Source organism: Podarcis cretensis, assembly GCF_951804945.1.
Source record: "Podarcis cretensis genome assembly, chromosome: 6".
NCBI lineage: Eukaryota > Metazoa > Chordata > Lepidosauria > Squamata > Lacertidae > Podarcis > Podarcis cretensis.
The window spans coordinates 98,631,578-98,652,974 of NC_137175.1; the positions used below are offsets into that span (position 1 = coordinate 98,631,578).

At 45.1% G+C, this 21,397-nt stretch overlaps 1 protein-coding gene and 1 long non-coding RNA gene across 2 annotated transcripts; one reads left to right on the forward strand and one right to left on the reverse strand.

Annotated features, from left to right (window-relative positions):
- Positions 1-1,695: 1,695 nt before the first annotated feature.
- Positions 1,696-3,066, reverse strand: LOC307218947. Its single transcript, XR_013840172.1, has 2 exons — positions 2,905-3,066; positions 1,696-2,046 (listed from the first exon to the last, which is right to left on the reverse strand). It is a non-coding gene; the product is annotated as an uncharacterized lncRNA (long non-coding RNA).
- A 2,505-nt stretch (positions 3,067-5,571) lies between these two features.
- TADA1 (transcriptional adaptor 1) lies at positions 5,572-18,197 on the forward strand. Its single transcript, XM_079981876.1, has 8 exons — positions 5,572-5,893; positions 8,767-8,858; positions 9,209-9,274; positions 11,961-12,058; positions 14,337-14,546; positions 16,287-16,438; positions 16,543-16,705; positions 17,485-18,197. Exons 1-8 carry the CDS (start codon positions 5,820-5,822, stop codon positions 17,635-17,637), a joined length of 1,008 nt encoding a protein of 335 aa, XP_079838002.1. The 5' UTR covers positions 5,572-5,819; the 3' UTR covers positions 17,638-18,197.
- Positions 18,198-21,397: the final 3,200 nt, after the last annotated feature.

Consider the following 21,397-nt stretch of genomic DNA (forward strand, 5'->3'; position numbering starts at 1 on the left):
TAAGCTACTCCTAAAATACTTCCTTTTCCCATACATCAATTTCCTTAGTTCCTCTCTGACCGTTGTTCTGCCTAGAGGGTGCCTTTCTCCAGTGGGGGGGTCCGCCATCCCCGGGATAAGGAACGGACTCTTGGGTCAGGCCCAAAAGGATCAGGCTGCTTCCGGTCTCTGGAAGTTTCTCGGAGCATGCCAATGCCTGACCTCCAGGCCTGAGGGGCCAGAGGCCGCTTGGGGGTGAATTCGTGGCTGAAGGCCCCATACCCGTCACCCCACCCACTTGACACTTGCTCCCCGAAAGCCGCCTGAGGTGGTGCAGAAGCCCCCAGGCTCCCCTCTGAGGCTCTTTCACGTCTCCCTTGAGGTGCCCAAATGGGAGGCTTCTGAGGGGATGAGTTTGCTTCTAGATTCCGTTCTCAGGGATTATTTTACACACCTTTGATGCAACTGGGTACTACTGTTTAAACTTTCCCTTTTTCTTTTGTATTGTAGAAACAGACTTGTTTTTTTGCCCCCCCCCCCCAAAAAAAGTGCTATTATTAAAACAAGATGTCTGAGTCCCTATTGGTTTTGGCTGTTTTTTGTTAAATTTCTTTTTCTTTTTTTTTAAAAAAAAAACCATTTATTTCCACACAAACAAACAAAAACACACTAACACTACATACCAAGAAAAAATAATAGAAACACTGAACAACAACCTACTTAAACATACAAAAAATTAAAAATACCTACACCCATGTGACTTCCTCTGGCTTTTTTCCTATAGAGATTTTGAGCATCTTTTAAAATTCCTCATGAATACAACCCCCCAAATTTTTAACTCTTCCTCAGGGGGGAAGGGGCATATTTAGGGAGGGTTTCAGGGGGCAGGGGGGCATATTCGGGGGTAGGCTGAAGGGAGGGGGAGCAGAGGAGGGGGACAAGGACTGAGGGGGACTCAGGGGGGAGGGGGGAAGGAGGGAGGGGGATGTCTTTGGGGAAGACCTCAGGGGGGAGGGGGGATATTCGTGGAGGGGGGAAGGGGTGAGCGGAGAAGGGGGGAGGGGGGAAGAGGGGAGGGGGATATTTTCAGCAACTTCAGGGGGGAGGGGGATGTCTTTGGGGAAGATCTCAGGGGAGGGGGGCATACTCGGGGAGGGGGGCAGGGAGGGATGGTCTGGGTCCTGGGCAGTAGGAGCACTGGCGCCTGTAGCGAGACATCTATCCGTCTGCAACTGCCTTGGACTTCTCTGGCGTCTCCAGGGACACTGGAACCCAGGCATTGTGACACAAATGACTGCAAATCCCAGGCAACCAAATGGGGATCCTCCAATTTGTGGGTCAAATTGGTTGTCCATGATCAAGTAAAAGAATAGAGGGCACATGGGAGGGAGGGGGGGCTCTTAAAAAAGTTTTTGCCATGCTCATGCTTGCACACGAAATGGTGGTATTCAATTACTCAGAGCAGACCCATTGAAATTATTCAACATTACTAAATTACGGTAGGTCCACTATTTAAATGTCTGACTCTCGTGCTCATAGTTGGTTGAACACGCTGTGATGATGGCAGGTGATAGATGCACAGGGTAGCAGCAACAGTACCCCTGGCACATACTTAGCAAGGTCCTAGTATGCTCGCTTCTTGCAAAAATTATGAAATGTATCAAATGTAAAGAAGAAAGGGTAAAATCAAACCCTTCAAGAGCAAGTAGACTAATCTGATGTCTACTGCATTTGGATTTTGCCTTTATTAAATAACCCCAACGGTTTCCCATATGTAAAGGAATAAAACCTCCTATTCAGTGCAAGAACGTTTTGTTCCTTCAAAACAGTCCTTCAAGGCGTGATGCCATATCCCATTGCAACTTCAAATAAAACCCCTCTTGAACTTCTCCTGAAGAGTTTGTACTTGGAAGACTGACCAAGTGATGCCAACTTCAGGAGAGTCTTGTTAGTTGTAGAGAACTTCTTGCTCCTTTTTGTCCAGAGATCATTTGCTGTGACATTTTTGGGTCTTGCTTCAAGTGTGCGGATTTTCTCTTCTTTGTCTTCCTCCAATGCTGAGGTCCTCTGCAGTAATGAGCACAAGGGAAAGCTTAGCATTAACTACAGGGGCTGTAGTGGGCCCTTTCTTTATCCTCATCGGTAGCTGAAACAAGAGAGCTAATGTGGTGTAGTGCAGGATTGGGCAACAGTTTTGGTCTGGCAGGTCAAATCTTGATCTCCATAATGATGCCAGGTGACTGACAAATGGGTGAACCAAGGAACTGATGCATAGGGACTTCTTTCCAGCCACAGGCATGACACCTACCCCACATCTAACATCACATATTATGTCAGTTGTGGGGTAGGTGGGTGTGGTTTGGAGAATACAGCCTTGCAGTTAAAATGGAGAGTTCTAGCTTACCAAATCTGACCCACAGGATAGAGGTTCCCCACTTCTGTTGCAGAGGTTGGAGTGTTGATCTGGACTCATGTTCAAATCCCCACTTAGCTCCCTAGGCAATATTGGGCAAGTAGGTATCTCTCAGTCTAACTTTTACCTCACAGGATTTTTGTGAAAGTAAATGGCAAGGGGAAGAACATGTCTGTCACTTGGAAATTCTTGGAAGGGCAGAAAATAAATGCACTAAGTAAATAAAAACAGCCTATCGAATATTTCCATTATCTTGGATGACCAACAGTAGGAGAAGAGTTTTCCATTCTTCCCTTCCAGCCCCTTCCCTCTATGAACTGGATCCAAAGATTTTCATGCTTAAAGTAGACCCTTTGAAAGTGGAATTTACCATCCAGTTTGTAGTAGGCCTAGGTTTAAACTACACAGGTCTTTCACAATGATAGCTAGTTGAGCTTTTATATCTGACTCCCTCTAGAAACACCATTCCATACTATACAAAGTTGAACAATGATATAAGCAGCAGAGGGTACCATGTTTTCAGGAACAGACTTCACAGCTGGCGTGGCCAGGATTACTGGTACACTGAAGCAACCGAACTGGCCTGTTACAAGACATAAGAAATACACTAGCAACTTCATTTGCATTTAGTGGCTGTTTTAGTCAAAGTCAGTGTTGAAGAGCGCAGGTGCCATTTAATAAAATAATTACTTAAATAATTTCAGATATCCCTGTCTTTCTGTCTTCACAACATGAGGGCTATTTCCATTGTTTCATATAACAGAATAAACCAGGGGTTGGCAAACTATGGACCCCGGTTGTCTCACAGACTATTGACTTGTACACCACTAATCCGCTGCCACCAACCAGGTCCTCCCCAGTAAAATCACTTCAGCTTCAGTCAGGTTCTCAATTAATAAAGAAGAGTGTATTTTATTTCAGACACAAACAAACTTTTCCGGCATTCCAAACGTTACTCTTTACTTCTTAGTCTTGTTTTCCCCTCTCTATCTCTTCTACATCCCCTCACTCAAGAACCCACTGCCCTAACTGTCTCTCTATTACCAGCTGCCTACCAACTGCTTCTCCAACTGCCTTTCCTAACCAGCGAACCCACTAAAACCAACCAACTACCCACCAACAACTCCCAACAAAAACTCAAACCTCCGGCTAAGCCCTTTTATACACAGGTAGGCTCCGCCTCCGGCTTTCCTACTGGTCTATATTTTTAACCCTATCTCTCCCCCCTGTTCAAACATTTTCTAAATGAACAGGCAAATGCCACAGCCTGCTTCTTGGAGGAAAAGCAATGACAAACCTGGATAGCATCTTAAAAAGCAGAGACATCACCTTGCCGACAAAGGTAATACAGATAAATACAGATAGGTAGCCGTGTTGATCTGCCATAGTCAAAACAAAATAAAAGAAAAAAATTCCTTCCAGTAGCACCTTAAAGACCAACTAAGTTAGTTCTAGGTATGAGCTTTCGTGTGCATGCACACTTCTTCAGATAGACTGAAACACTGAAACACTACACTGTCCGTATAGTGAAAGCTATGGTTTTCCCAGTAGTGATGTATAGAAGTGAGAGCTGGACCATAAAGAAGGCTGATCACCAAAGAATTGATGCTTTTGAATTATGGTACTGGAGGAGACTCTTGAGAGTCCCATGGACTGCAAGAAGAAACAACACATCCATTCTGAAGGAAATCAGCCCTGAGTGGTCACTGGAAGGACAGATTGTGAAGCTGAGGCTCCAATACTTGGAGGCCACCTCATGAGAAGAGAAGACTCCCTGGAAAAGACCCTGATGTTGGGAAAGATGGAGGGCACAAGGAGAAGGGGACGACAGAGGAAGAGATGGTGGGACAGTGTTCTTGAAGCTACCAGCATGAGTTTGACCAAACTGCGGGAGGCAGTGGAAGACAGGAGGGCCTGGCGTGCTCAGGTCCAGGGGGTCACGAAGAGGCGGACACCACTAAACGACTAAACAACAACAAAAGGTGCTGGAAGTTCAAGCTCTGTGAGGTTAAAGCTGAGAACAAACTATAGTTCCCAGGACTCTTTGGGGGAGACGCTGATGATGTGGATCAGATAACAATAACAACAACAACAACAACAACAACAACAACAACAACAACAATAATAATACGCTGAATTAATACGCCCCATCGTTCTGCCCAGACCCTGTGGTCCAGCTCCGAGGGCCTTCTGGCGGTTCCCTCGCTGTGAGAAGTGAGGTTACAGGGAACCAGGCAGAGGGCCTTCTCGGTGGTAGCGTCCACCCTGTGGAATGCCCTCCCATCAGATGTCAAGGAAATAAGCAACTATCCTACTTTTAAAAGAAGGCAGCCCTGTTTAGGGAAGCTTTTAATGTTTAATGCTGTATTGTGCTTTTAATATTTGATTGGGAGCTGCCCAGAGTGGCTGGGGAAACCCAGCCAGATGGGCAGGTTATAAATAATAAATTATTACTATTCATTATTATTGTTGTTGTTGTTGTTGTTGTTATTATTATATATATTATTATTATCTGATCTGTAAGTTCAGTTCTGTGTTACATGGATGAAGGGTGGCATATAGTCATAAAATTTTACACCACTTAGTGGTAAAAAAACCCCTCAAAATGGTTTATGAAAAGATAAAGCAAGAAAAAAAATCACAACCATACTTTAAAATATATTTAAGTTAAAACACTAAAACAGATATCTGCTTCAGGGGCTAGAAATGTATTTTCCCCAACCAGGGGTGCTCAGGTTGTAGGGAATTGTTGGCACCACCTCAAGGTAAGAGCTTTTTGCTTATGGCGCACATGCGCTCGGGCTGGTTGGGGCTGTGCACATCACAAAGAGCAATGTAACATTGAAGTGTTTAGTGGTTCTTATCTCTTAAAAATCATAAAGATGTTTCTTAGGAGTGGGAATGTTTTCTGCCACATTTTGATTAAAAGCTGTCTGCCAGCTGCTAGATATAAATTACTTTGTGGCCACTTGGCTGTCCCTGCAAGACGATCTGAATTTTGTCCTTCTTCCTATTAGCAGGTGTGACTTAAGAGCATTTCCCTCTTAATTGAGATGGCTACATCCAAGAACGGCAGCCCCGAACCCTAGTTTAGCTTTTCCTCAGCACCCAGCTTCCCTCCACCTCCTAGGAAGGTGGGAAACTCCTCCTTTGGAGGTTCATGAAGCAGATATGGATGCTTTTGCTGAGATTCGTGCATCGCAGGGGGTTGGACTAGATGACCCTCGAGTCCCTCCCAGCTCTATAATTCTCGGATTCTATGCTCGTCAGAGGCAGTAAGTAACTCTGGGTGCGCGAGAGGAGCGGAGGAATTACGGCCGGGAGCTGCGAAACCAAAAAGCAAAACGAATCCGTCCCGGATCGTCTCTGAGGTTGGCGCGCCGGGGCCGGCCGGCCAAAGCGGAGCGGGCGGGCGGCGCCCGGAGCCATGGCGACCTACGTGAGCGAGCTGGAGGCGGCCAAGAAGAACCTGAGCGAGGCTTTGGGCGAGAACGTCAAGCAGTGAGTGCGGAGCGGGGCCCTTTCGCCTTCTCTCCCTCGGCCCCTCCGGCCGCTTAGCCGCCGCGCCCTGGGCGAGGGGCCTAGTAGGCCGCGCCCGAGCGCCGGCCTCGATTTGTCCCTCGCACCCGCAGGGCGGCTCACAAATGGGTGGGTGGCTGGGTGGACCGGCGGCTACCGCCCGAGTCTTTCCGACCTCGCTTCGCTTCGGGGCGCGACTCCCCAAATCCTCATTTCTTTGTTCCGGCGCCCCGAATCGCTCCTCGCCGAGATCTCGCTCCAGAAACGCCCTTCGTTGCTGCCGGCAGAAAAGTGGCGGCCTGTCGTTTTATGTTCCCGTTTTATTTACTTCATAACATTTATATACTGCTTCACCGTACAAAAAGCAAACGAACCAAACCTCCCAGCGGTCTAGGGAAAAGAGAATGAAATCGAGGGAAATTCGCAACCCGACTTACTTAAAAGTGAAAATACCAGCAGAATGGGTCCAAATTCACTTCCGCATTTCCAAACGTTTGGGTCTAAACTTGCCCAAACAGGTGTGTTTTGAGCAGGTGCAGAAGAGCGCAGCCTGCTGGGTCTCCAGAGGCAGGGAGTTCCGAAGGCCACACTCCCCAATCAGGGTCCCACACATGCGGAATGGGTCTGATGGGCACCTGCACTTGTGCCGATTCCACCAGCTGAAGCTGGCAAGCAGGTGCATGTGAAGGGACCTCTCAAGGTGGTTTAACAAAAAAAGATGAAAACAATAAAATCGGCACTTTTTTTTACAACCCTAATTAAAAACACACCCAGAGAGAGAGAGAGAGGCAGAGAACCAAAATGGAATAGACTATGAAACTCACACAAACTTTCTAAACATCTGGGTAAAGGTAAAGGTAAAGGGACCCCTGATCATTAGGTCCAGTTGTGGCTGACTCTGGGGTTGCGGCGCTCATCTCCGCACGGAAATGCCGTTTACCTTCCCACCAGAGCAGTACCTATTTATCTGCTGGCATTTTGACGTGCTTTCGAACTCCTAGGTTGGCAGGAGCAGGGACTGAGCAATGGGAGCTCACCCCGTTACGGGGATTCGAACCTCTGACCTTCTGATTGGCAAGTCCTAGGCTCTGTGGTTTCACCCACAGCGCCACCTGCTTCCCTAAACCTCTGGGTAGGCTTGTCTAATAGAATAGGAATATCTAAATAAGAGCACAGTGCCCTGTTCTGGAGAGAATATAAACCTGGCAGGGCCAGCCCACCCATGAGGCAAGGTGAGGTGACCACCTCAGGTGGCAGGATCCGCAAGGGTAGCAGATGTGGCCTCCAAAGAATGCATTGCCCACTGCCACAGTGGCAGAAATTGCTGCATCTGCGGAGGAGCATTTTTTAGTTCACCTCAGGTGCCCAAAGCTCAAGGACCACTCAAATGTATTGAACTATTTGAAGACACACCGTAAAGAAATTAAAACATTAGTGAGACTGATATAGAAACGTGCAGTAAGAGACAATTAAGGGGAAGATAAGGAAAAATTTGTAAATATATTTTAATTGGATATGCAGTAATAAAAATATATGAAATAAATAACCTCAGAAAGAAGGGAAGGGAAGTCGAGGGGGAAGTAAATTAAATTTGTAAAGATTCGGTTTTTCTTGTCAAAATAGTAGTAAAAGCTGAAAATAAAATTATAAATCATTTTATTGGACCGTCCCTGAAGCCCTGGGATAAGCTTGTTTGAGTTGCCTCAATATTTCAAAGAACACATGGTATATAGGGTAAAGGGGTAGGTGGGAAAGGTGAAGCTAGTTTCTACTTTCAGTAATAGGTAACTCTGTGATGCCCAATGTAACATTTGTAAGCTTCTTTATGTAATATTTTGTGTTTCAGCTAATATTGTTTAATGCCAATTTAAACTGGTTGTTGGTTAATTGCCTTGATCTTCCTGCTGGCATTCGTCCGTAGAGAGATTTTCTTGTTGCAGCTTAATATATATTTAAAACAAAACAGACAAGAATTACTAGGGCAGAGATCTACCAGCCCTTCACTGAATTGAAATGCCCAGAATTATTATTTTTTAGGGGGGCAGTACATGACGGTGGGGTGGGGGAGAGGCAGTTGTGACAAAGTCAGCTATGGCTTGTAATGTAGACCAGTTGTTGAAAGACCACCTACCTGTTTTATTTTTCTCCCATGGCGGTGGGGCAAGCAGGCGAAGAAGAGACGTCCTCCCCCTAAAAAATGGCCAACAAGTTCCAGTACCTCTTTTTTCTTAAAAAAGAAAGAAAGCCCTTAATATAACCATGGTTTAATTGCAAAGAACACAATTTTTAATTACCCCAGGGGAAACATTGAAAAAAGCCAGCATAAACTGAATCACTTCCATGGCAATTTCTAGCTGCTTTCTTTGAATTGTGTAATTAGTACACGTAGGATTATGCTGGAGCCAGGAACTTGAGGTGTAAAATTCGACTTTATTATTTTCAGATTGAGTATTGCAGTTACATAATTTTCCATAGTGCTATGTTCTGTTTCCAGACTCTGATATTCAACAGAGAGTCCTGATGGTCAAATTGTTCCTTAAATTTATTAACTCTGATTGAAGTTCTGCTTGTCTTTGGACTAGATAACCCCTGAGGTTCCTCTAATGCAGTGGTGGCCAAATTTGGCCCTCCAGCTGTTTTTGGACTACAACTCCCATCATCCCTAGCTAACAAGACCAGTGGTCAGGGATGAAGGGAATTGTAGTCCCAAAACAGCTGGAGGGCCAAGTTTGGCCACCACTACTCTAATGTATGAAGCTGCATGATAGCCTCTCCTAAAGGGTTGAAGAGGGAAAGAGTAGGTTGTTGAGAAGCGAAGGCTAGGATTGAGGGTACATTATTTATGTATTTCACAGATACTGGGCTAATTTGAAGCTGTGGTTTAAGCAAAAGATCAGCAAAGAAGAGTTTGACCTAGAAGCGCGGAGGCTCCTGACACAAGACAATGGTAAGAAAACTATATGTGAGTTGCTCTATGTGGCTTCCATGAATCTCATGCTGAACTTGGGGGTTAGCTGCAATACTGTACAGTAATGACATGATTCAGCTATGAGCAGGCCATGGGGTGGGTTGAACTATAGGGCACTGAAATTGCACCCTGATCAATGAAGACAATGTTTAGCCACCCCTTTGGTTTCGGAGATTGCATCAGGCATTGCTCAAGCACCTCTAGTTCTGTATCTAGTTCTGTACTTGCTGTGTAGACTCAAGGGGCATCTCCCATGCTGAAGCAAGTGCAATGTTTTCTTGTAAGATGGCTTGCTGACATCTTTATGTGGACTTCTTTTCTTTTGGCAGTCCATTCTCACAATGACTTCCTGTTGGCTATTCTCACACGATGCCAGATCTTGGTTTCTGCACCTGGTAAGTCGACTATAAAAACGCTCATGCACCTGGACTTTAGGAGAAAGAGCTGTAGTGTGTTTACTTCAGCAGCAATTATAATATTCATTTTAGTATGGTTAGATGCATGCTGAGTCTGTTTTACCATATTGGCCTGAATATAAGCCTCACTTGTTTCCAAAATTCTTACCCTGAAAAGTTAAATTGCGGCTTATATTCGCAACCTTATGGTATGCAGCCAGGAGCGCAGGGCAAACAGCGCCAGGAGCATGGCAAAGTGGTACCCGCCCCACGTGCAGTCCCCCATCCTCTCCCCCAAGGTTGGGAAGGGAGAGAGCGAGGAAGGGGAAAGGCCATCGGCAATGCAGCGCAGCTCCCCCCCCCCATATGCAGCCAGGAACAGCGAGGGATGGAGCGGCTTATATTTGGGTATATTTTCTTTTCTTCTTTCCCAGCCTCCAATTTTAAAGGTGCGGTTTACCGTATTTTTCGCTCCATTGGACGCAGTTTTCCCCCTCCAAAAATTGAGGGGAAATGTGTGTGCGTCCTATGGAGCGAATGCAGGCTTCTGCCATAGCCGCGCGCAACCCTTCCGGCAGGGAGAGGCTGCACGGGGCTATGGTCTCCCGGCAAGGAGAGGCTGCACGGGGCTAAAGGGGAAGCCAAAGCAGCGAGCGGGATCCATCCCGCTCGCTACCTTGCCTTCTTCCATAGCTGCGCGCAACCCCTATGGCAGGGAGAGGTTGTGTGCAGCCTGTACGCTGCTCTTTGGGGCTGGAGGGGAAATATTTTTTTCCTTGATTTCCCCCCCTAAAAAACTGGGTGCGCCCTATGGTCCGGTGCGCCCTATGGTGCGAAAAATATGGTATATTCAGGTGCTGCTTATATTCGGGCCAATACGGTACTTCTCAGAAACCAATAGAGCTGCTTCCTTCCCAAAATAGCTTTTTTTGAAACCTGGAAATATATATATATTTCATTATTGTAAAGTGACATTGGCAGGGATCTTAAGGATGCTATTGATAAGTAACTTCAGTAGCAGATGTGTACTGCAGAATGAATAGACCCAGGAAAGTGGGGCACATATGAATAGAGGAGGGGACCCTGAAGTTTTCATATTAAGCCTTGGCACTGGAGTTGGAATGAAGCACACAGAAGCAGCATTCATTTTCTCGCTGTGGTTTTTTAAATAGGACAGTTGTAGCTATTCCTAGAATGCTTCCTTAGGCTGCCTCACCATAAATATCTGCAAATAGGCAAAGGTGATATCAAACTTCATTGACTGGTTGGAAGGCCAACAGTTCCCCCTCTACCCACGATTGCAGCTGTGATCATTGCACTGTGATCATACCCTCAGATCTTTGGGTACCTGTACTTTTTCCTGCCTTTCTCTCAGGCCTCCTCACCTGGGGATGCAGGTAGATTGCTCACCAAATCTCTCTATCCGCCGCCTCTTCCTCCCTTTCCATGACTCTGAGGCTTAAAAGCCCCCAGAAGAAACTGGAGACTTACATCCTCTCATCAGCCCCACGCATGACAAGTGCAAACCATCTGGGTTGATTTCTCTTTGAGCTAATTGTGAGCAGCCTGCCAGCTTCATCATAACCCTGTACAGCGGGACTAATAGGTCTGAGCAGCATACCTAGTTTGTAGGAACAGGTTGAAATGCCCATATTTTGCTTGTCTTAAGATTAAAGAAACCTTATGTTGAGCATAACTTACACAGTAAAGTCAGGATAGTGGAAGCAACGCATTCATAAGCACATTTACTTGAAATGAAAGTAAGTGTGCTTGAGACTGCAGTGTTAAATGTTTTTCAGAATTCCGTTTCAGAAGTACAAGTCTGATCCCGAATGTGTTGGGAAAAAAGACTTGCCTTGATTCTGTCTAATTGGGTAGATTTGTGAGCTGCCACACACAGAACATTCCCCAGAAGTCCTTCAGGGAGTAAGGTAGAAGACCTATTGTGAAAGTGATTAAAGTACAGTTTGGAGCTTGCAAGAGAAGATGGCAATTTGCTCTTCTTTGACTCACGACAGATTATCATAAGTCAAGGGGGTCTATTTTTATCTCTCTTCAAAACTGCTTTTGTTATGCCCTGAAGCAGCACACTCTTATTTATCAAGTGTCACTGAGATTCATGTTCTGTCTCTGTGTAATCATTGCTCTTCCATGTCCATGGAGTTTTTGCCACAATATGGTGCTTTAGGAAGCCCTGGTGGTCTTGTTCTTCCCCTGGTTCTCCTCACCCCAGCTGTCTAGCAGTTGCACTCTCATCAGGGTAACCCTGCTGTGTTCCTCATTTTGCCAAACTTTGTGCTGGACTTCAAACTTTATGCTGCAAAGTGTTATTTTAAAGTATGCCATTCTTCAGTATCACAACCAGTTAAGTGCCCCACTGATGTAAGTAATGTATAAACGCATAATAAAAAGGAGTCCTTTTGCTCCAGAGAGCACACTATAAAATATATTGACTGTGGTTCAGAGACATGAGTGTGATGCTGGGTGTGAGTAGCAGAAAATAGCTCAGCCCAGAAAAGTGCAAACTGTGGTTTGGGAAGCTGAGGTTGCTGGAGTAGAGCATAGGCAACCTCTGGCACTTGCGATAGACGGTGATGACCAGGATATTTAAATTGGACAGGGTGCAATGGAGGTTTAGATCCTTACCAAATTTAAGACTTACTGTTTTCTTCTTTTCCATTTCCAGAGGGTGCTGGCTCTTTGCCGTGGACAGGAGGTTCTGCAACAAAACCAGGGAAGCCCAAGGGGAAGAAAAAGTTTTCCTCCGTTCGGCAGAAGTTTGATGTAAGTTTGTCCATTCTTACATGCATTAGAAAGAGGAAAACTAAGCCTAGATGTTTCAAACCAAAATGATAAGAAATGCAGAACTGCTATCATAAATAGTAGCCCCAGCTCAAGTTCCCGACACTCTCCAAAACCTTTAGTACAGTTCACCAGGTGCATCACTACGCTGTGCATTTCCACACCTCCACCAGTGGTAGCCACTGAGGTGGTTCAGCAGTGTGGAAATGTTTCAGATAATGATGTTGGGAGAACAGAAGGGAAGAACTCGACCTGGGACTGGAATTTTGGCCAACGGTTACTTGGCAGACTTCTTAGAATTTTTTTTTAAAGTATGAATACCCCACTTTTTGCCATTCCCAAAGGAGTTGCTCAAAGTGGCATGCAAATGAAATGCAAACACAAAAGCAACAATGACCCAACTATTAGAATACAAATTATGAAGCCAGAAACAGCAGCTGAAAGCAAACACCAAAAGAGCAGCACCAGCAACTGATACAGTTGAGTAGCAATAAAATCAAAAGTGGAAGAGGCCCTGGTATAGGTGCCACTTGATAACCATTCTGCATTTGTCAGAACTCAGTCTTTTAGTGTGGCGGCACCTGCTCTCTGGAACTCCCTGCCTATTGATATCAGGCAGGTGCTTTCACTGTACTCTTTTGGGAACTTGCTAAAACATTTTTTTTAGACAATCCTATCCAGATGCTTAGAAAATTGATGTGAGTTTTAATCTGTTTTTAGTATATTGTTATTTTAAAAGTTTACAAAAGTCTTAAATAATTGTTGTTAGCTTTTCTTATTGATTTATCTTTTTTGTAAACCATTTTGAGATTATTTTACAAGCAAGTGGTGTATAAATTGTATGAAATAAAATAAATAAAAGCTTGTTTTAAAAGGAAAGTTTTCAGTTACTGGCAGAACACAAATAAAGGGGAAGATAACCTCTTGGGGCAGGGAGTTCTACATATGAGGTGCCACTGCAGCAGAAGCCCTTAGCAGGCCGTCAGTGGCACACATAAGAGAGATGCAACAGCCAACCTTAAAGGACAGGCAGATTTGCCTAATGTAATTTCAAAGGCTTTTGCATGAGCTTGGATGGAGGAGGAAAAGGGAAGGAGAAGAGCAGAATGGCTTAGGGAGCCAGTGGATGTCATTATTCGCAGCAGTTCTAAAGATGTATGGGTATTAAAGACGCACTTTCCAACATGCCAAGTCATGCTTTGCCCCTTCTGGTTTTTGAGGTGTCTTCTGATACAGTTTTAATATTATCAATCTCTTCTCCACAAGCATGAAGATAGGGACTCTCAAAAGTGCAAGTGAGATTAATGAGAAACAATATTCTCTGCTTTTGGTGCAGAGAATGTGCTCTCAACTATGGCGGCTATTCCTTTTTGTAGCCTACAAATTGCTTACATTAATAAAATCAGCATAACCATCCATATGGTTAAAATTGGTAGAGTTCTATCTTATTACTCAAATAAATGGAAAAAAATGCTCAAGAGGCCTCCTGTCTTTCACAACTTGCAACTAAGAAGTTTATTTAATGTGCAAATATATAAAAGAGGCTTAGACAGAAGAAGATTGTTTTGAGAATTAGTTACACAATAGACTGAATAGCTGAATAGACTAAACTCATGTACAGTGGTACCTCTGGTTGCGAACGGGATCTGTTCCGGAGGCCCGTTTCCAACATGAAAAGAGCGCAACCCGCAGCGGTGTGTTTGCACATGCGCGGGTTGCGATTTGTCGCTTCTGCGCATGCGCTTGACATTATTTTGCGCGTCTGCGCATACGCGAGCGGCAAAACCCAGAAGTAACCCTTTCCGGTACTTCCGGGTCGTCGTGGGACAGAACGTAACATGAAGCAGACATAACATGAGGTATGACTGTATAAATGTACATGCTAGTGATAAAATTGCAAAAACATGATAAGAATGCATACATAAATAAACTGGGTAGGAATAATTGTGAAATGCCCAGTAAGAAGTTGGATACCACACTGTTTTTGTGTATTTCTGTGGAGCTGCAGATGTGATCTATATCCTTAAGAGTTCAACCCTATGTGCACTTATCCCAAAGTGTGTACTGTTGAACTCTGTAGGGCTTTCTTCATGTATAGGATTGCAGCTTTGGGGGCTGCTATGATGAAATAATTCGTTTAATTTCTCTTATCTCTCTGAAGTCTTAAGAAAGTGGCAGGTTATGTGTCCAAATGGAGCATTATTTAATCTCGCTCAGTGTTTTAGCTTAGACAGCTGAAATGTATTGTTATACTTAACAGCACCGATTCCAGCCTCAGAATCCATTATCTGGAGCTCAGCAGTTTGTGGCCAAGGACCCCCAAGAAGATGATGATCTGAAGCTCTGTTCACATACAATGATGCTTCCCACTTGGGGCCAGCTGGAGGGAAGGATGATTGTCACTGCTTATGAGCACGGACTGGATAATGTCACTGAAGAGGCAGTGACAGTTGTTGTTTATGCTGTGGAGGTGAGATAACACAGAAGGAAAAATGTGGTCCTGGTTTTGCTGCAGGCAGAAAACGTCTTATTTTGTGTATGGTATGGAATTAAAACTAGCTATCACTATAGAAATAAGCAAAACAGATACCCACAAAACAAAACAAAAAACAAAACAAAACCAGCCTTTGCAAGCATATATGATAGCACTTTTGGTGTTCTTTCTCAGTGTATGAGTAAGGCAGGCTGAGCTTTTTCTGTAACTCTGCTGGCATACAAACTTGGACTTTATAAAGCATTTAATACTGGCATAAGTGCTGAATGAAAGAAAACAAAGCCATCTCTGGCTCTGATGAAAATCTGACTCTCTGCCTTGGATTTTTAAGCATCTCAACCTTTTTGCTTTCTCTCTTCTTTTTTTTAGCTCTTAGTTGTACATATCTGCATTGGCCATGTTCCAAAGTTCAACCAGGCTCTACCACACCCACAAGTACAGGGACTGACTTGCCTTCTGCTTTTCTGTGATGATTAAGTGTGAATACAGAGAAGAGGCGTCACCTATGTGAGGATTAGGCCTGTGATTTGCAAAAAGTGTCTGCAGAATTCAGGACCTTATGCTTGTTTCTCACATGCCTACCCCATTCAGATATAAAACAGAATGAAGGGGCTTGCATCCTGCATCAGACTGTGGGTGAGGGTAATTGAACCCTTCTCCACCTGAGGTTCCCATTCTCTTTGCTTCAGGCACCTCTGGAAGTGCACTGGGCTGGAGGATAAAGGAGTGTGGGTAAGAGATTGTGAGGGAGTGTAGTTGGGGAAGATAAGATGGGGATACATCTCCCCTAGTCTATTATCTGCTTTTGATGTTAACCTTGGAGCCACTATTTCTTTTGCTCCTCCCTGCCTTTATAGTGGAACATGGCAAACATGAATTAGCAAAAGTTCCTAAGAGTCCTTAATCTAAAGGGCTTATGTCAGTTTCCAGCAACTCTAGTTCCAGTGCCGCCAGTCCAATAACTCTGGCTATCCCTCCTCATTTCAGTTATGAGTCAGAGTCCCTGTTGCTGCTTAGAGTGGGGGTCCTGACACTAAGTCTGCCAGGGTCATCTTCTTAGAAGATAAGTTGTGTAGATTTGGATCAGGCTAATGTGTGGCTATGCTAATGAGATGCACTGATTCCCTGGGTTGCTTCTGGGTAACAATTCAGTCTGCAATTTCTTTGGCAGACTTGATAGTGGAGGGCATAAAGCTCTGCAGCCTGACCAGTGGGTGTTCTGGTTTCAGGCTTGGGTGTCGTGCAAAGTATTTACAATGTAATAATCACAGGACGCAGGTGGCGCTGTGGGTTAAAGCCTCAGCGCCTAGGGCTTGCCGATCGAAAGGTCGGCGGTTCGAATCCCTGCGGCGGGGTGCGCTCCCGCTGCTCGGTCCCAGCGCCTGCCAACCTAGCAGTTCGAAAGCACCTCCGGGTGCAAGTAGATAAATAGGGACCGCTTACCAGCGGGAAGGTAAACAGCGTTTCCGTGTGCGGCTCTGGCTCTGGCTCTGGCTCTGGCCAGAGCAGCGATGTCACGCTGGCCACGTGACCCGGAAGTGTCTCCGGACAGCGCTGGCCCCTGGCCTCTTAAGTGAGATGGGCGCACAACCCCAGAGTCTGTCAAGACTGGCCCGTACGGGCAGGGGTACCTTTACCTTTTTAATCACAGGACGGGAACTGGGAATTGTTCTTGGTACTCATCATGAGCAGTAAATATGAGTTCTATCTCCGCAGAAGCATCTTAAGGATATCCTTGCATCTATAATATCAAGGAGAAAGGCCTACCGTCTCAGAGATGGTCACTTCAAGTATGCCTTTGGAAGCAATGTGAACCCACAGCCTTATCTGAAGAATAGTGTTATTGCTTACAACAACTTAACTGAGTGGTAAGAAAGTACCTATTTTAATGTGGTGCAGGACAGAACTTTAGAATATGAAGCTAGTGTTTTTCATTCTTTCCTTTTTCCCCTCCCTATTTCTCTTTTTCTAGCCCTCCCACATGCTTAGCTCCCCCTCCTGGTCAAAACCTTGCTTCCCACCCACCTCCTGATGATGCTGAGCAGCAAGCAGCCCTACTCCTGGCATGTTCTGGGGACACCTCTCCAGCAACTCTGCCACCAGTCAACATGTATGACCTCTTCGAAGCTCTGCAGGTAACTTCCTTATTCTGCTAGCTGGCTTGGCTTGGAGAGAGTGTTTTCTGGCAAAACCCCAACATAAGCAACCTTGGGACTGTAGGAAGCAAATGCTCTTTTCTGTATAAGTGCATATGCACTACATAAACTTCCAGGTTGTATCTAGCTGTTAACCCAGCAACTGTTTTAGATTTTCCAGCGAACTAAATTTAATTTCCTACTGAAGCTCCCAAAATTTAGGCAAACAGGCCCAGTCCCCACTCTATGTACTTCTGATCTTACATACACTTATCAAGCCATCTTTCTATGAATCGCAAACATTATTGGACAGGGCAACAACTCACTTTTTAGCTATGCATGTTGTGTAACACATGGTCATATTCACTTTACCGTTCTTGGTCCGGTAATTCCCAAACTGTATGCTAGGAACATAGGAAGCCACCCTATTCTGAGTCAGACTATCATTCCATCTAACTCAGTGCTGTCTACAGTGACTGACAGCAGAAGTCCAGGATTTCTGACAGGGGCCCCTCGCAGCCCTAACTGTAGATGCTGGGGACTGAACCCGGGAGCTTCTGTCTGCAGAGCACACATTCTGCCCTTCCCAAAAGGAAGGAGGTATATCTTGAAAAATCAATTGGCACATGCATCAAACACTCTTTGTCCCTTGGACTGGGGATTATGTAGTGTATGCAGCACTAAGAATAAGAAACACACAATTAGTTCCAGTTGGACATTTTAGGCCTTTTAAGTTGAGAATATGTTGCTAACAAAATTTCCTCATATGTAACCTGCAGGTCCACCGAGAAGTGGTTCCTGCACACACAGTCTATGCCCTCAATATTGAAAGGATCATCTTGAAGCTCTGGCACCCAAACCACGAGGAGCTGCAGCAGGACAAGATCCATCGGCAGCGGCTGGCTGCAAAGGAAGGACTCCTGACATGCTGAGGCAGAAGCAGTGGCCAGTGCTGACGATCGGCTGAGCTGGTATCTCCTGGACCTGCCGGTTGGGCATTTTGACTTTGGGATCACAAGACTTCCATTATTGTGCCAGCTTTCCCAAGTGGAAATGTGGACTTTTTTCCTATGGAAATATTACTTGAGAAACCAGAGTGCTTTGTGCTTGCTTCTAGAAAGGATAAAAGAGCAGTGCCTCAGCAATGCTTATGCTTTGCCCCGGCACCCTCTTTTAATCACAGTGCACGGCAGTCATTCCAAAAATAGTTTTGTGTCACTGTGGAAAAGGAAAGTGACATTGTTTGCTGTGGAGAACCTGTTCCTGTTATTATTCCCTTCATGGAATGAAGGATTGTGGCGAGAGATTGACAGCGGCTGGTTCTTAGAGTTGCCAAGCTTTAGGGCTGCAGTTTGAGCCGCTGCCCTGGGCTGGCTTTGCAACTATAGCAAGGAGCTTTGTACATAGCAAAGAGTTTTTGTGTTGGGTTTATATAATGTATGACAAAAGGGGAAAATATTGATCCACGTTAATAAAATCAGCTGTAAGATAATTCTCATAAAAGATAATCTTTTTATCTCATTTTTTTTGTTTCAAATGAAACAAGTAAAACAAGTAAAACATCAACAGCCAGTCTCCCAGCTACTGTCAGAGCGGCAAATCACCAATGCATTCCCTTGAACATGAATTTTTCATTACAGTGTTGCTGAAAAGTAATTTAAGCATAGAGAGTTCCTAAAACCAAAGAACAATCAACCCTAAATGTGCTAGACTGCCCCAAATTAGCCATGTTGCCTTTCAGCACTATTGTTAGATTTATTTGCAACCAAGTCTCACTGATTTCAATGGAACATGCTTCCATCAGCCTTTCAGCCCAAACCTTGTGTATGGTAGCTCAGAAGTAAGTGCTACTAAGTTCAGTGTGGCTTAATTCTCAATGCACATGCATAGAATTAAAAGTTTTGCTCTTGATCCCCGTTAAACAGGTGGGAACTTGAAGCTTGGTAATAGTGACTTGTTGAAATCTATTTGCACTGGTGTCATGTAGTAGCTAATAGACTTAACCTGGGATAGCTCAGTTAGTAGAGCATGAGACTCTTAATCTCAGGGTCATGGGTTTGAGTCCCACATTGGGCAAAAGATTCCTGCACTGCAGAGGGTTGGACTAGATGACCCTCAGGGTCCCTTCCAACTCTACAATTCTGTGATTCTGTGACTGAGTTACAAATGAAAATGTTCCTGGTTCAAATCCCACCTCAGCCATGAATACTCGGGGTGGCCTGAGGCAAGCTACACACTCAACCCTCTATTTGGAATATGGGGATGTTAACCAACTTGCCTTTCAGGCTGTTGTAAGGATTACCAACTAACGTGCATGAAGCTCTTTGAACAAGCCCCCTACACAGGCTTTGTTTGTTTGATAGCATGACTAAACTGGAGTTTGAACCGGGACCTGAGCTACGCTAGATCTCCAGTGCTACTTTGGATTCTATGTCCAGTAAGACTAGTATAAATTTTATTTCTTCTGATGTGAAAAGGAGGACACAAAAACGATGTATCCTAGACTCAGGGTCTGCTGGGAGGCTGCACGCCTCTCTCCTGGGAAAAACACACTACTGTATGGGAACTGAAGTGTTTTTTGTCTCATGACTGAGCACTCTTCTGCTGTTGTAGGTGGTGGGTCTGTTCTGTGGTCATCTTCTGAAATGGCGAGTGTGTCTCAAGCACTTGACAGAGTTGCTCCTAAATGCTCCCACTTGGCAGCGCCTTGGTTTGCTGAGGGAATAGATGGGGCAACAGCTGGCATGAAGTATTCCTCACTTCATCAGACAGATCAGGAAGCAGGATCGTGCCAAACTAGCTCCCTGTCACACTCTCATCCGGTGACATCAAGTACTCTGATTGCCCTGACATCCATGTGTGTGCATGGTGACCATCTTCAGCCTTCATGCCTACGGCTGTGCCCCTGAAAACTTCCCTGCTGCAGGTGTTAGCGCTGTACTTGCTGGTGCCAGAGGGTGGGGCAAGCTGGAGTGTCTGGTATTGGGAAAGACTGATTATTTATACTATTTATTTATTTGCCACTCTCCCACACTCAAAGCAACTTACAAAAAATAAATGGCATTTCCGTGCGCTCTGGTTTCTGTCACGGTGTCCCGTTGTACCAGAAGCGGTTTAGTCATGCTGGCAACATGACCTGGAAAGCTGTCTGTGGACAAATGCCGGGTCCCTCGGCCTGAAGCGAGATGAGCACCACCACATAGTCGCCTTTGACTGGACTTAGATCTATATCTATCATCTATCTATCTATCTATCTATCTATCTATCTATCTATCTATCTATCTGTCTGTCCGATAGTGATGGCACCGTGTGTGTCTCCCTGGAGAGAGCACTCTAGAAACGGATTCGCCACAGAGAAGGTCCATTCTTGTGTTGTCACCCTTTGTACCTCCCTTGGAGGGGGCACACAAATAAGGGCCTCAAATGATGGGTGGTATGCCAGGGTGGGGAAGGGAACTGCTTGGAGTGCATTGGCTCTCAGCTATTGCCGGAGTGGTGTTCTGCTTTACCACATCTGGCAGCAGCTAAGGCTGCACACCTTTCACGCTGAAGGGGCCAGTGGTCATGCAATTGTGCCTGCACTAGCATCCCTAGGTTTGATTCTATGCCCTCTAGCAGCAGAACACAAGAGAACAACAGGAATGCAAAATGGTTGTAATGACTAGTGGTAGCTGTCAATGTTTGCATGTCTAGGTTTATTAAGAACATTCAAATGGATGTAAAAACATAAGTGATTTCACTGGAATGTCCTCCGTTTTGTAACTTTAAAGATGTGTAGAAGAAAGAAGAAAGCTAAGCAGGGGTGCCACACCACAAAACTGATCACAAGACACAGCGCACCCCCCATTTGAATAGCAATGCCCATCACCTTGGGGGGGGGGCAAAGGGACCACAGCCCCCTAGGAGTTTGGCAATGGCAGTCACCCCTTCTCCTCTGCCCCTAGGCAGCCCCTGGGACAGAGAACCACCTTACTTCAGCGCTTCTCTGGGGCCTGCCATAGTGAGAATGAAGGGAGCTCTCTAAGCCACTGCTTCCCCTGACACCTTCCCTCCCTTGCTAAAGAAGGGCATGGCAGGGGGCTGGCCTTGCAAGCTGAGCTGAAAGAGGCCTGCACCTTAGAAATGGGCCGTGGGGTACATGGACTTGTCAGGGTGCCAGCTGCTCACGGGGCGGATTGTTTCACAAACTATTTCAGGGGTTTTTTTCCATCGTAAGCCAGTTCACATGATGCAGATTTTAAAGAAATACTTCATAAAACACCACACGCCTAAAAGCAAAGCAAATACAGATGCTCTACAACAATCAATGGTTCTGGGGCACTAATTGCTCTACTTGGAAGGCATAAATTACAGCAACAGTGAAATTTAGAACAAAGGTCCCAGATCATGCACGTTATATCAATCCGATTTATAAAACCTTGTTTATATTGCCTTTATCTGCCTCCCTGTCCAGTTCTCTTCCCCTTTCCTGTTCCCCTTTTATTTGATTATTTGCATATTTATGCTAGTAAGTACTGTGAACACTGCTATAGAACTTTAAAATGCTATATGTTTGTGTGTGACTAATGGAAAGCTATTATTATATTAGAACTGTAAATAAATCCTTCAGGATTTTACTGACTTTGCCCCACAGATTCAGAGGACTGGGTTGTCCATAATTTGCAAGGCTAAATGATGTCCATGCTTGCTTAA

Excerpts from the sequence above, each read along its gene's own strand:
- TADA1 (XM_079981876.1), top strand. The coding sequence starts at position 5,820 with ATGGCGACCTACGTGAGCGAGCTGGAGGCGGCCAAGAAGAACCTGAGC. Across the intron at positions 5,894-8,766 it reads TTGGGCGAGAACGTCAAGCA|ATACTGGGCTAATTTGAAGC; the intron begins GTGAGTGCGGAG and ends TGTATTTCACAG. Across the intron at positions 16,439-16,542 it reads TACAACAACTTAACTGAGTG|CCCTCCCACATGCTTAGCTC; the intron begins GTAAGAAAGTAC and ends CTCTTTTTCTAG.